Consider the following 11,089-nt stretch of genomic DNA (forward strand, 5'->3'; position numbering starts at 1 on the left):
TATACGACATATCGATTAAACAACTCACAACATTAATTCTATGCAAAACAAGTAAACGTTCAAATGGTTGGGCTTGAGAGATTCTAATCATGCTTAATGGGCCTTCGCGACTCATTAACATGGCTTTTCGGCCCAACATAAATAATACATGTTATTGGGCCTCCTGTGACCCAAATACATGCTTAAGGGACCCTCAATGGTTTTTACATGCTATTGGGCCTCAGTGGCCCATTAGCATTACTAGTATGGTCCAAATAAATCATATGCGAAATGGGCCAACGCGCTTTTCGTATACTCGACAGCCTTAAATAACATACGAAATTAGTAGGGCCTAGTAGTCCTCTTCTCCTCGTCTGTTAGGCTTACCTTCTCTTCAAGTAAAATAAAATTAGATCATTAATCAAGGTTAATCAAATTCATGTGGATTGAGTGAGTAATAACGGGTGACACCAATAAGTGTCGGTCGTAGTCTGTAGTTGTAATCAAAGTCTCCTGGAGGGAGAGCGAGAGTTTGTGTATAGATCTATACGGGGGTGATCCCCCACACCTAAGCTGTTCGCTACAGTTAGACTCGGCCAGTCTAGGGTGACAAAGTCTTAAGATCAAATTTCGGTGTTCATTAGAATACCAAGACAGACGAACTAGTCATTATCATGCATGGTTATAACGACTCACGTAGAAATCCAACATCATTAATCAAGGGAAATCATATTCATTCGATGTAACGATTCAATAAAGCAAAGATAATCATAATTTTTTTTATCGGAAGACATCGGGTTTTGCGGGGAAACCAATCTTACTCATTTGTACTTTCAAAAACTATAATGCAAAACTTCTCATTTATTCACGTTTTGAAATCATTCACGCATATACTTACAGGATCATCACCACATTTTCAAGAAAAGTTTTAATACAGAAAATATCGGATTTTCTGGGTTTTACAAATGACATAAAGTGTTTTACATCAAACACACTTATGAACTCACCAACATTATATATGTTGACCGTTTTCAAAATAACTTGTATTCTCAGGTAATCGTTAGACAAGGAAGCACCCGGTGTGTTGAAAGTTCTTTCGTAATTGCTAATCACCAAACTCTTTATATTTTGAAATCATGTAATGTAAACCTTGTACTTGATGTAAACAATGCCAGTTGTACTATGTAATGGTTGGTGATGCATGTGTTATGTTTCATATATATATTCATTGTGATGATATTTCAATTTGAGTCACGCGAGCCCTCGGACGTTTCCGCCGTCTGGTTCGGGGGTGTGACATCCTCCATAGTTGTTCCTGCACAAGTTGCGGGATTAATTAGTTTTGGGAACCCAGTCCATCTTGAAACTAGGTTCACCATTACTATTAACTCGGGATACTCTTTCTCATACCATATCTTGTTTATCAAATAATTATTTCAAAGAATTTGTAGGACTTTTTGGACCAATTGATGATTTGGAAGAAAGGACTTTGGGTATCCATTAGTAATTTGGTTTGTGTACTTTCTTGTTGGACCGAATGGGACCTTTTCCACTTGCCTTTGGGATGGGACTACCTTTCGATTTAGGCTTGTATTGTAAGTGTGAGCTAGAGGACGACCCTTGATATGACTTTGACCTCACCTGATTTGGTTTGGTTGAGCCATCTCTCGAGTCAGTTTCCGTCTTGTCCTTGAAGGCCTGACTTTTGGCCTTGTCATCATTCCAATTGTTATTACGGGGACATGACCTCGAAGGATTTCTTTTGGAAGATCTCCTCCTTGGCACGTTCGTCCATCCGAATTCAGAGAAAGGAGCATATCAATGATGTGGACAGTATTAGCAATGTGACCTGGAGTCCCACAATTAAAACACGTCTGTTTTTTTCAAGAAAGTGTTATTGGAGCTTGGTCCTGACCCAAAAGAGTCTTGTTTCAAAGAATTTCCACACACACATTTACATTTATCAGACTCTTTCACAACTTTACGTGGCTTAAATTTTTTTAAAACATGAGTATTTGAATTTGAATCAAAAGCAACATCACCACAAATATTAAAACATGAGTATTTGAATTTGATACAGGGGGCAGGCCTTATTGGGCAGGTTTTCTATTTCTATAGTCTCAGAGGCATAAACATAATTATCAGTAAAAGGAGGTGGAACATTATGATCCCCTAAGCCATTTTTCTGTTTATTTTCCATTTCAATTGTTTTTCTATCATAGATCATTTGACACATCAAATTTCTTAAAGTTAAATTCAGTATATTTAAATTTAGCTTTTAACGCATCAAGTTCGGCAGTTAATTTGGCAATTTCCTCTTTAACATAACGATGGTGAACAGTTTTAATGTTATATTCCTCCTTAATCCTAATTAGATCTTTATTTTGAGCATCTAGTTTTTCTTTAAGAGGCTTGTTTACTTTCTTAATTTCATAGATTTCATTTTTAAGATAAAAAACTTCTCTAACTAATAACTCATTTTGCTCACGATATTTATTAACTTTATCTACACAAGATTTAGAGCATGAAACTTCAGTAACCTCTTTGGTTGTAGGAGTGGTGGAGACCATCAAAGCGAACTGCAACTCCATCATCTTCTCCTCAGCCAAATCTGCATCTTCACCATCTTCAATCTGGGCAAGATTAGCTCTTCCATCTTCAGTAAAATTGAGAGCTTGCATCTGATCTTCCCACGAAAATTGTTGTGCCACCATAGCATTCTCATTATTCAGAAGCGCTTCTTTGTTGTTTCTAGTTGGAACCAAAGCCCTCTCAGCATTATTCTCCACTCTTGGTTTGGTGCACTTACGAGCAAAATGACCTGCCTCGTGATAATTGTAACACCTCAGCTTACTCTTGTTGAAGCCCACTTTCTTATCCACATTCACTTCCCAGTTATTCTTTCTAGTTCGCTAAGTGAACTTCTTCGCCCTGAACACCGCCATAGCAATTTGCCATGATATGTCCATCTCTTCAACATCCTCAGGGTGAATTTGATCGAGTTCTCCAATCATAACTGGAGGAACTAATTCACCAGCAACAAAGGCATTGTAGCAGTTCATGAATCCAACCATCATAGCCATGTTTTCTTCAGCTCCTTTGGCAGCGGCTGGAGTCTGCGAGGTGGATTTGGTGGTGGAACTGGACGTAGAAGAGTTGGGAGATGTCATTGGTAGACCAAAAGATGGAGGAGCATGATGCGATGGTACAGCTGAAAATGCATTGTTAGTGGATACCCCTAAGCTTGCAGTTGAGTAGGAATTGACATGAGTAATTTCTCTCTGCTTGTCATCCATGTCACATACCTTGATGATAGCCATCACTTCAGCAAGAGAGAGTTTGCTCAGGTCCTTTGTCTTCTTGATCACAGACACATTCATATCCCAATTCTTGCGAAGTGAATTGAACAGCTTCTTATTTATCTCAGAGCGAGACAACACAATTCCAGCAATGCTCATTTCTGTGTTGAGAGCAATAAAACGTTGCAACTGGACTTCCAGAGCCTCCCCAAGAACATGATTAAACATGTTGAATCTTTGACGAAGCAAATCTTGTCTGCTTTGCTTCATATCCTCATTCCCTTCATACACCTCAATCAAGGCTTCCCACAAAGCCTTAGCAGATTTATATTCCCGGAAACCTTGAGCAATGTCAGGGGACAAAGCCATGGTAAGAATAGTCAGTGCTTTCTCATCATCTTCAATCTTGTTGAAATCCTCATTAGTGTAGTCCTCGATTGGCTTATCAACCACGGTTATAGCTTTATCATCCAGAGTGGTTGTGATCTTGATTGGACCTCTCAGGAAGCTTCTCCACACTTTGTTATCCTTCATCTTACTTCTCAAATCTGAATTTCCACTTAGGAAATCCATAAACAGTTAGCAGCCGGGGAATTCGAGTTGTTGTCCCCATAACTGAATCAATATCACTTTGCATTGTTGTAAGAGAGGTGTTGTATGAGTCCATTATAATCCGAAAGGTATATGATTTAACCGAAAACTACTAGGTTTGACCAAAAAGTCAAAAAGTCAAGATTGTTGACCGAAATCCCGTTGACCGAGAACTCTGTTTGACCGAGATCGTTGACCGAACACAATGTCAGACCGAAAACTAGATGTTTGACCTATTTGCTGACCGAGAACTCAAGTGTGCCACCGAAATCACCCACACTAAACCGAAATCAAGGTTTTGATCGTGTTTCCTTATCCAATGAATCCCAAATTTGGTAATTTACCAAAAACGATCTCTAATGCAATATCCTCCAAAATTAGTAAAGAACACTAAGAAATTGATGAACACGAAGAACAACAACAATTATTTTCGTCAAAAAGAACTCAAAAACACCAAAAGAAACTTCAAGAAACGGTGCCAAATCGATTGATACTAATCCTTGCTATGATATCAATTGTAAAACCCCGATCTAGGTATCAATCCAAATCACTAGATTGGTGTGGAATCTCAATCAAGTGAATGACACAAATCGTAAATATGAAATAAGAACACAATGTTGAATCTTCAATGCACACTATATTAATCAATAGTCTAGTACATAAGACTCTCTATGTCTCTCAGTTCTCTCTGTCTCTCTCAAATCTCGAAATCAACAACTAGAATGACTAACTCTAAACACCGCTGAATCAATACAATATATATACCTAGACCTAATTACAAAAGGCCCAGCCCAAAGCCCAATCGACATCACTTAATGATTTCGATCCAAACACCACCGAATTCATGGTGTTTTCAGTCCTAGACCGAGACCTCTAAAAGCTATGTAAAGCAAAGTATAAACCACAAATCATGTCCCAACAATGTCCTAACTTTGTTATCCCAAAGGGTTTCGTAATTAACCCTTGGTAAGAATAGGATACACAAATACCATTAGAAAGAAAGAATCATTATGCCATTGTTCAATAAGCTCCACCTATTATAAACTTACTTGTTTCACTCTTATCGAAACCTTGGCCACTCGATCTTCTGTCTGAGGACTCATGAACTTATTATGTTCATATTGACACTATATTTTCACTTCAAACATGATCTTAATTGACACCTCATGTCCCTTGACTTACCACTCATGAGACTTATAATACATTCATTCTTATATCAATTATCATACTCAACTATTTATCAATCTCGCCACAATCCACCAAATTCCCTGGAATTTTACTATGTAACACATCATATAATCATGTCCTTCAAGGGCACATCTTGGGTACCACTAAAGATCACATACAAGTGATACAACGATTAACATTCTATTATCTCAACCTTCTCATATTTATTTAACCACATTATTCTTATCGCTCCACCCAACTCAAAACTTTTAATCTACTACAATAACCATAAGATATGATCAAATTATTGTCCCGATTGCATATGTACTCCATATGAGGTACTACAACCATGTCGCAAGACATTGATATTATATTCATGTGCTTACCACATACTATGACATTTACATCATGCTTTACGTAGGAATGTAGATATACATTAAACGGCATATTTTTAGACTCATGGATACGCACAGCAACGGGTGGGCTTTAGCTCATCAGGTCGGCCACACCGATAAGCCAAGCATGTCGGGTTGATCTAACAAATAAGTAAGTTAGATCCATGCCGTCTTGGCCTGACTATTGTGCGCCATTAGGCGGAGTAACGAACATATGGTGCACTTGTGCACAGGTAGACGGCATTGTTATGTCAGTAAGAATGATGATTAGCCCATAATAACTTTTTTAGGTCCGGTGAAGTAGGTGGAGTTGGTATAGTGTCATACTCAGTCAGTAACATACTTGAAGCTCAAAAACTCAACTCAAGCTCCTTAAAGAAATCGACACTTTTGAGCTCAATTATTTATTAAAAATATGGAGGTATATTAAATTGTAATAGAAATACAATTAGGCTTAACTTCGCTTGAATATGTAAATATGAATCAAATAGAGAAAATGCAACTTCAACTAAGCTTGAGTATATGCTCATGAGCTTCCCGTGCCAAGTATTTTAAAACTCGAGCTCGACTCGATAACATACTAGAGTAGCTCAAGCCATTTTGAGTATTTTTCTAGTATGTCATGAGTTGGATCGACTCGATTACACCGTTCATCCAGTTGCAACCATAAATCTGGTAATGTGAGCAGACATGTATGGTGTTATAACTACATTTGTAACTAATGACGTATTATACGAGCAAGTAAAACATGAGTACACTATATTGACCCTCTAATTGTACATGGATGCGTCAAAAACAAGCAAACCTATGTGATTGTGAATGTCACACTTGTTTTGTTCAACTTTGCCTTCCTTGGGCCAAACAAACCCTCCTCTTCCTTTATCAACATCTTAAGAATCCCCGGGCTTCAGCATTGCAACACCCGCAGACCCAATTCTTAGCCAAACTTGTCGGCTACCTCTATCAAGTTGGTTTTGGGTGAATATTGAGTCGGTTCATTATTTGAGAGCCTCCTGCCTTACATATTTCCTCTTGGGAAACCGCGTCTTCCTCATACCCCCGAATCTGTTCAACTTTTCTAGCTTCTCTTTCCTCCCATCGATATCAGCCTGGATAACTTTATCTCTTTTCTCAGCCGACATCAAAGCCAACCGAGCAAACTTCTTGGGCCTAACATGCCCAAGCCTCTCATTAATCTCCTGAAAAGCAGGAACAAGCCCACACCTAATGTAACACCCTTCAACAACCTGCATCGAGTTCATTTCAGGGACACTAACACTGTTCTTCAACTCAAGATCCAAACAAAACGGTGAATCTTTCAACCACATTCTTAAAGAATGGGCTTTTGCCACAAGTAGCCCACTTCGAGTCTTACATGGCAAAAACGGGGATCCCATTTCCCAAAGATAAGCTTTCAAAGTAGTGTTTAACGAGATATTGTTATACTCAGAAACCCCGGTGATTAAAACAACCGATTTGGGAGACAACGGGACACCTTCTAAAGATGCATCCTGCATCTGGTCAAGCCATAATGTAAGACCAACGAGGGCGGCACCACCAGATAGCTTCCGGAAATCAGCTCCCCAATCCTTTTCCGCCACCCTGAACACATTATTCCGGTATATATCTTTTTTCACCGCCAGTTGAAACACCCATGAAGCTGTGGCTCGAAGCTCAAATGCCCATAACAGATCTTCAATGGCGTTTACAAAGTTAAGTGCTGCGTTATCTTCCATGGGTTTCAGTTCTTCAAACACCTGGTCTACCTCCATAACCATGGAGTCTGAGTTTTCCAAAAGCCTGTAAAACACAAAAGATTTGAGTTGCGGATTGAAATTTGAAAAACATAAAAACTTATAGACAGATCTGACTTACTTGATTGGAAGATCGAAACCAGCATCTTTGATTGCATTCAAGATTGTTATTGCTTCACTCTTCGTCTTGCAGAAACTAGCAGCCCTAATGAAGCAGGTCCATATCCGGTGGTCTGGTTTGACCCCTTCTGTCATCATCTCCGTCAGCTTTTGAACTCCGGTGACATAATCACTGTTCTTGAAATAAGAATCAATAACAGATGAATAGGTTAAAGTAGTGAGGCTCTCGCCACTGGACTTTAAATTATCAAGAACTTTTTCAGCTTCCATGGGGTTTCCCGAGCTTCCATAAGAAATCATAAGAAGATGCATCGTAGCAATCGTGGGTTCGATTCCTTCTTCTTTCATTAATTTGAAAATCTCTTCCGATTTAGAATGGTGTCCAGCACTTCTATATGTCTTCATCATTAAATGATACAATGAACGGTCCAGATTATACCCTTCACTTTTCATCTTTTCAAAAAGCTCCTCCACGTGTCCCACCATTTGTAGCTTACCAAAGGCGGCAATCAGGCTTTTGTAGGTGGTCAACTTTGCATCTAAACCTTGTTTGACCATTTCATTAAGTAAAGACAACCCAATCTCGGGTTTATGGTCTCTGCAATACATTACGATCAAAGTATTGTATGTATCGGAATCCGGTTTAAGTCCATTTTCTTGAATCTTGTGGTAAACTTCAATTGTTTTTCTATAATCTTCGATGTTTGTATATAATTTGAGTAAAGAATTGAATATAAAAAGATCGGGTTTGAATCCGATTTCCACCATTTCATCAACCATAGCTTCAACATCACGAACATGTTTCACCTTACAAAGCAAACCGATCATTACTCTATAAAGATTCATAGTCGGAAAATATCCTGCTGCTTTCATTCCATGGTATATCTTCTTCACCTCGAACACATTCCCAGCTTCTGCAAACGCTTCAAGCATCAAAACAATGGAGTTTTTGCTGATTTTAAACCCTAAATCTTGAAGCTCTTCAACCACAACGTACAATTCGTCTAATCTCCCATCAACAATTAAAGCTTGCATAAGCCCGTTTACCGATTCTACAGTGGGACCCGGCCCGTCTTTCATCATAGTATTGAAAGCTGCTCGCGCCTTTTCGTATTCACCTTTAGAAGCATAAGCTTGTATTAATGCATTCCAAACTTTTCTGTCTACAACAGGAAATCTTTCTCGAAGACTTTTGACCACAGTCTCCGCCTTTTCCAGTAGGTTTGACTTTCCGTAAGCATCGATAAGATCGACATAAACTGAAATCTCATCGATTGATTCAGCTCGGTTGATCAAATCATGAGCGGTTTCTGGAAACCCTAATTTACAGTACATAAGCGCGACATTTGTGTATATAACATTAGAAGGTTGAATTCCGATGAACATCATATCTGAGAAGACCTGAGAAGCTTCTGAAAAAAGCTCAGCCTCCTTGCAGGCTTCAATCAGTGATTCATACATTGAAGAGCTCCCAGTGAACAAATTTGAATTCGAATTCCTACTCTTTCTGTATTCATCAATGGCAGCATCTAATTGATTGGAATTGCAAAGAAGCATAATCATAGCTTCAGTAACAATATGATCCGATCCGGGTGAATGTTCTTTCAAAAAATCAAGTAAATTTAAAGCTTCTGCATGCCTTCCGAATGAACTGTAAGAACTCAATATGGATAACAAGCTCTCATGGTCTAATTCATTACCCTCTAAAATGGCGTTTTTCAGCATTTGAGCTGCATAATCGTAGGACCCACCTTTCACTAGAGTAGAGGAAATGACTTGGGGATTCAAATTACATAACTTTTGCATATCTTTAATAATTTTTTCAACATAATCTTTGTTTTCATTAAGAGATTGGATTAGGAGCTCGTAAAGAGATAAATCTGGGGTGAAACCATCACGAACCATGTTGTTATACAACATCATAGCTTTACCTCCATCAAATCTCAAAAACACATCCAACATGACTGAATAAGCAAGAAGATCAGGCTTGATACCCGATTTCACCATGGAATCAAACGTTTTTTCAGCCTCGAGTCTCTTTCCGGCCTTCGCGTATCCACATATCAAAGCACTGAAAGTTCTCAAACTCGGTTTAATCCCGGAATCCATCATTTCTGACATCACGTTTGCAGCTTCAGAAATCTTATTACCTTTACCTAAAGAATCAATAAGAACGGTGTATGTCACAACATCAGGTTCACAACCACGGGATTTCATGTCATTATAGAGCTTCAAAGCCAATTCATGTTGCCCTAACTTCCCATACATATGAATAACAGTATTGTAGGTCATCTCATCTTCTCCAAACCCTAATTTCACCATTTCTTCACGTAGTTTAATAACTTTATCTACATTGCCTTCTTTAGCAAACGCATAGAGTAAAGAGTTATATGTGACTGCATCTGGGACGAACCCTTTCGAATCTAAGTCTTTGAACAGTGATTCGGCTTCATGAACTAATCCACATCTTGCATAAACAGATAACATTGCGTTGTAAGTCCATAAATCAGGTTGACATTTGTTTGATTCCATGTCTTTATAGACCTTGACTGCTTCTTCCAAGTTGGAATCATGAGAACAAGCACTTAACAGAGTGTTGTAAGTGATGATATCTGGTTGGAGACCTGAACGTCTTACTTCAGTTAGCAGATCAATTCCCATGTTTGGTTCCATTGGAGTGGATTTAAATCGGGCATTGATTAATGTGTTGAAACTGACAAGATCTGGTTCGTATCCCCTTTCACGCATTAGATTGAGGATTTCTTGAACTTTTGTAAACCTTCCGTTTCGGGCATAAACACCCATCATTGCATTGTAAACTTGTACGCTACCGTCTATTCCTTCTTCTGATCGATTGAAAATCTCCATGGCTAATGCTTCTTGATTGGCTTTACCAAGAACAGCTAGTATGGTGGCGAGCATACGGGCATTTGGGGAGTACCAATTACGAAGGTTTAGCCATTCGTAAACTTCCAACGCTCTTTGCCAGTTTAATTTCCCGATTCCTTTCACTAAGAAACAGAAATCAGTAGGCGTCATCTGAACCTGTCTATCGTCCAACACATCGGCGACAAACTCGTGAGGTTTCAACCCTAGTATTCGATCAGTTAAAAATCGAACCCTTTGTCTCCAATCTTTTGCTCTTTTCAAAGCTAATTTCGTCATCTTCTTTGCCACTCCGCGGCTATTCCTACCCGGATATTCTAGGGTTTCGTTATTCATTTCCAACGGTTCCACTTTTCCTTCAGTTTCGTTACCAGTCAAAGATTCATCTTCAAAAACATCAATTTTGGGGGTTGTGGGTGAAATTGGGAACTGGTTTTTGTCTGTGTTATGATTATCGGTTGGTTCTTTTCGGTTAGGCCATCTGACTGACGGGGATGCTCTGCTGTAGCTAAATTTCTTGGAAGGTTCTTGTTGTTCGATAGTTGCAATGTTACTGGTTACGGAAGAAGAAGAGGTTGAGCAGGAAATATGAGAAGAAGTTATGGTTTTGCGTACCTTGGATGAATCGTTGATGGCATTTAATGTTGGTGAAGGTGCTGCAAAAGCTAAGATTCCAGAGGTGAACGCCATCCTCCTGTGGGTTTTACAAAGATTTTACAGAAACGGAGAACTAATCGTCATCGAGTATGTATGTATGTATGTGTGTATGTATGTTATATGTACATGTGATGGACGAGAGAAGGCGTTCAATTTTTGGCGGATTGTGAGAAGGTTTTGTAGATGATGATCCACAGGCCGTCGATGAATGAAAGGTGGCTAGAAAGATCACAGATTTTTG

General features: G+C 38.9%; 1 protein-coding gene across 1 annotated transcript; it reads right to left on the bottom strand.

Moving 5' to 3' along the window:
* Positions 1–5,978: 5,978 nt before the first annotated feature.
* EMB1270 (Pentatricopeptide repeat (PPR) superfamily protein) lies at positions 5,979–11,089 on the bottom strand. Its single transcript, XM_079070637.1, has 2 exons — positions 7,307–11,089; positions 5,979–7,231 (listed from the first exon to the last, which is right to left on the bottom strand). The coding sequence occupies exons 1-2, from the start codon at positions 10,879–10,881 to the stop codon at positions 6,430–6,432; spliced, it is 4,377 nt and encodes a 1,458-aa protein (XP_078926763.1). The 5' UTR covers positions 10,882–11,089; the 3' UTR covers positions 5,979–6,429.

Source organism: Lactuca virosa, chromosome 9, assembly GCF_052849685.1.
Source record: "Lactuca virosa cultivar CGN04683 chromosome 9, Lactuca_virosa_CGN04683_v6, whole genome shotgun sequence".
NCBI lineage: Eukaryota > Viridiplantae > Streptophyta > Magnoliopsida > Asterales > Asteraceae > Lactuca > Lactuca virosa.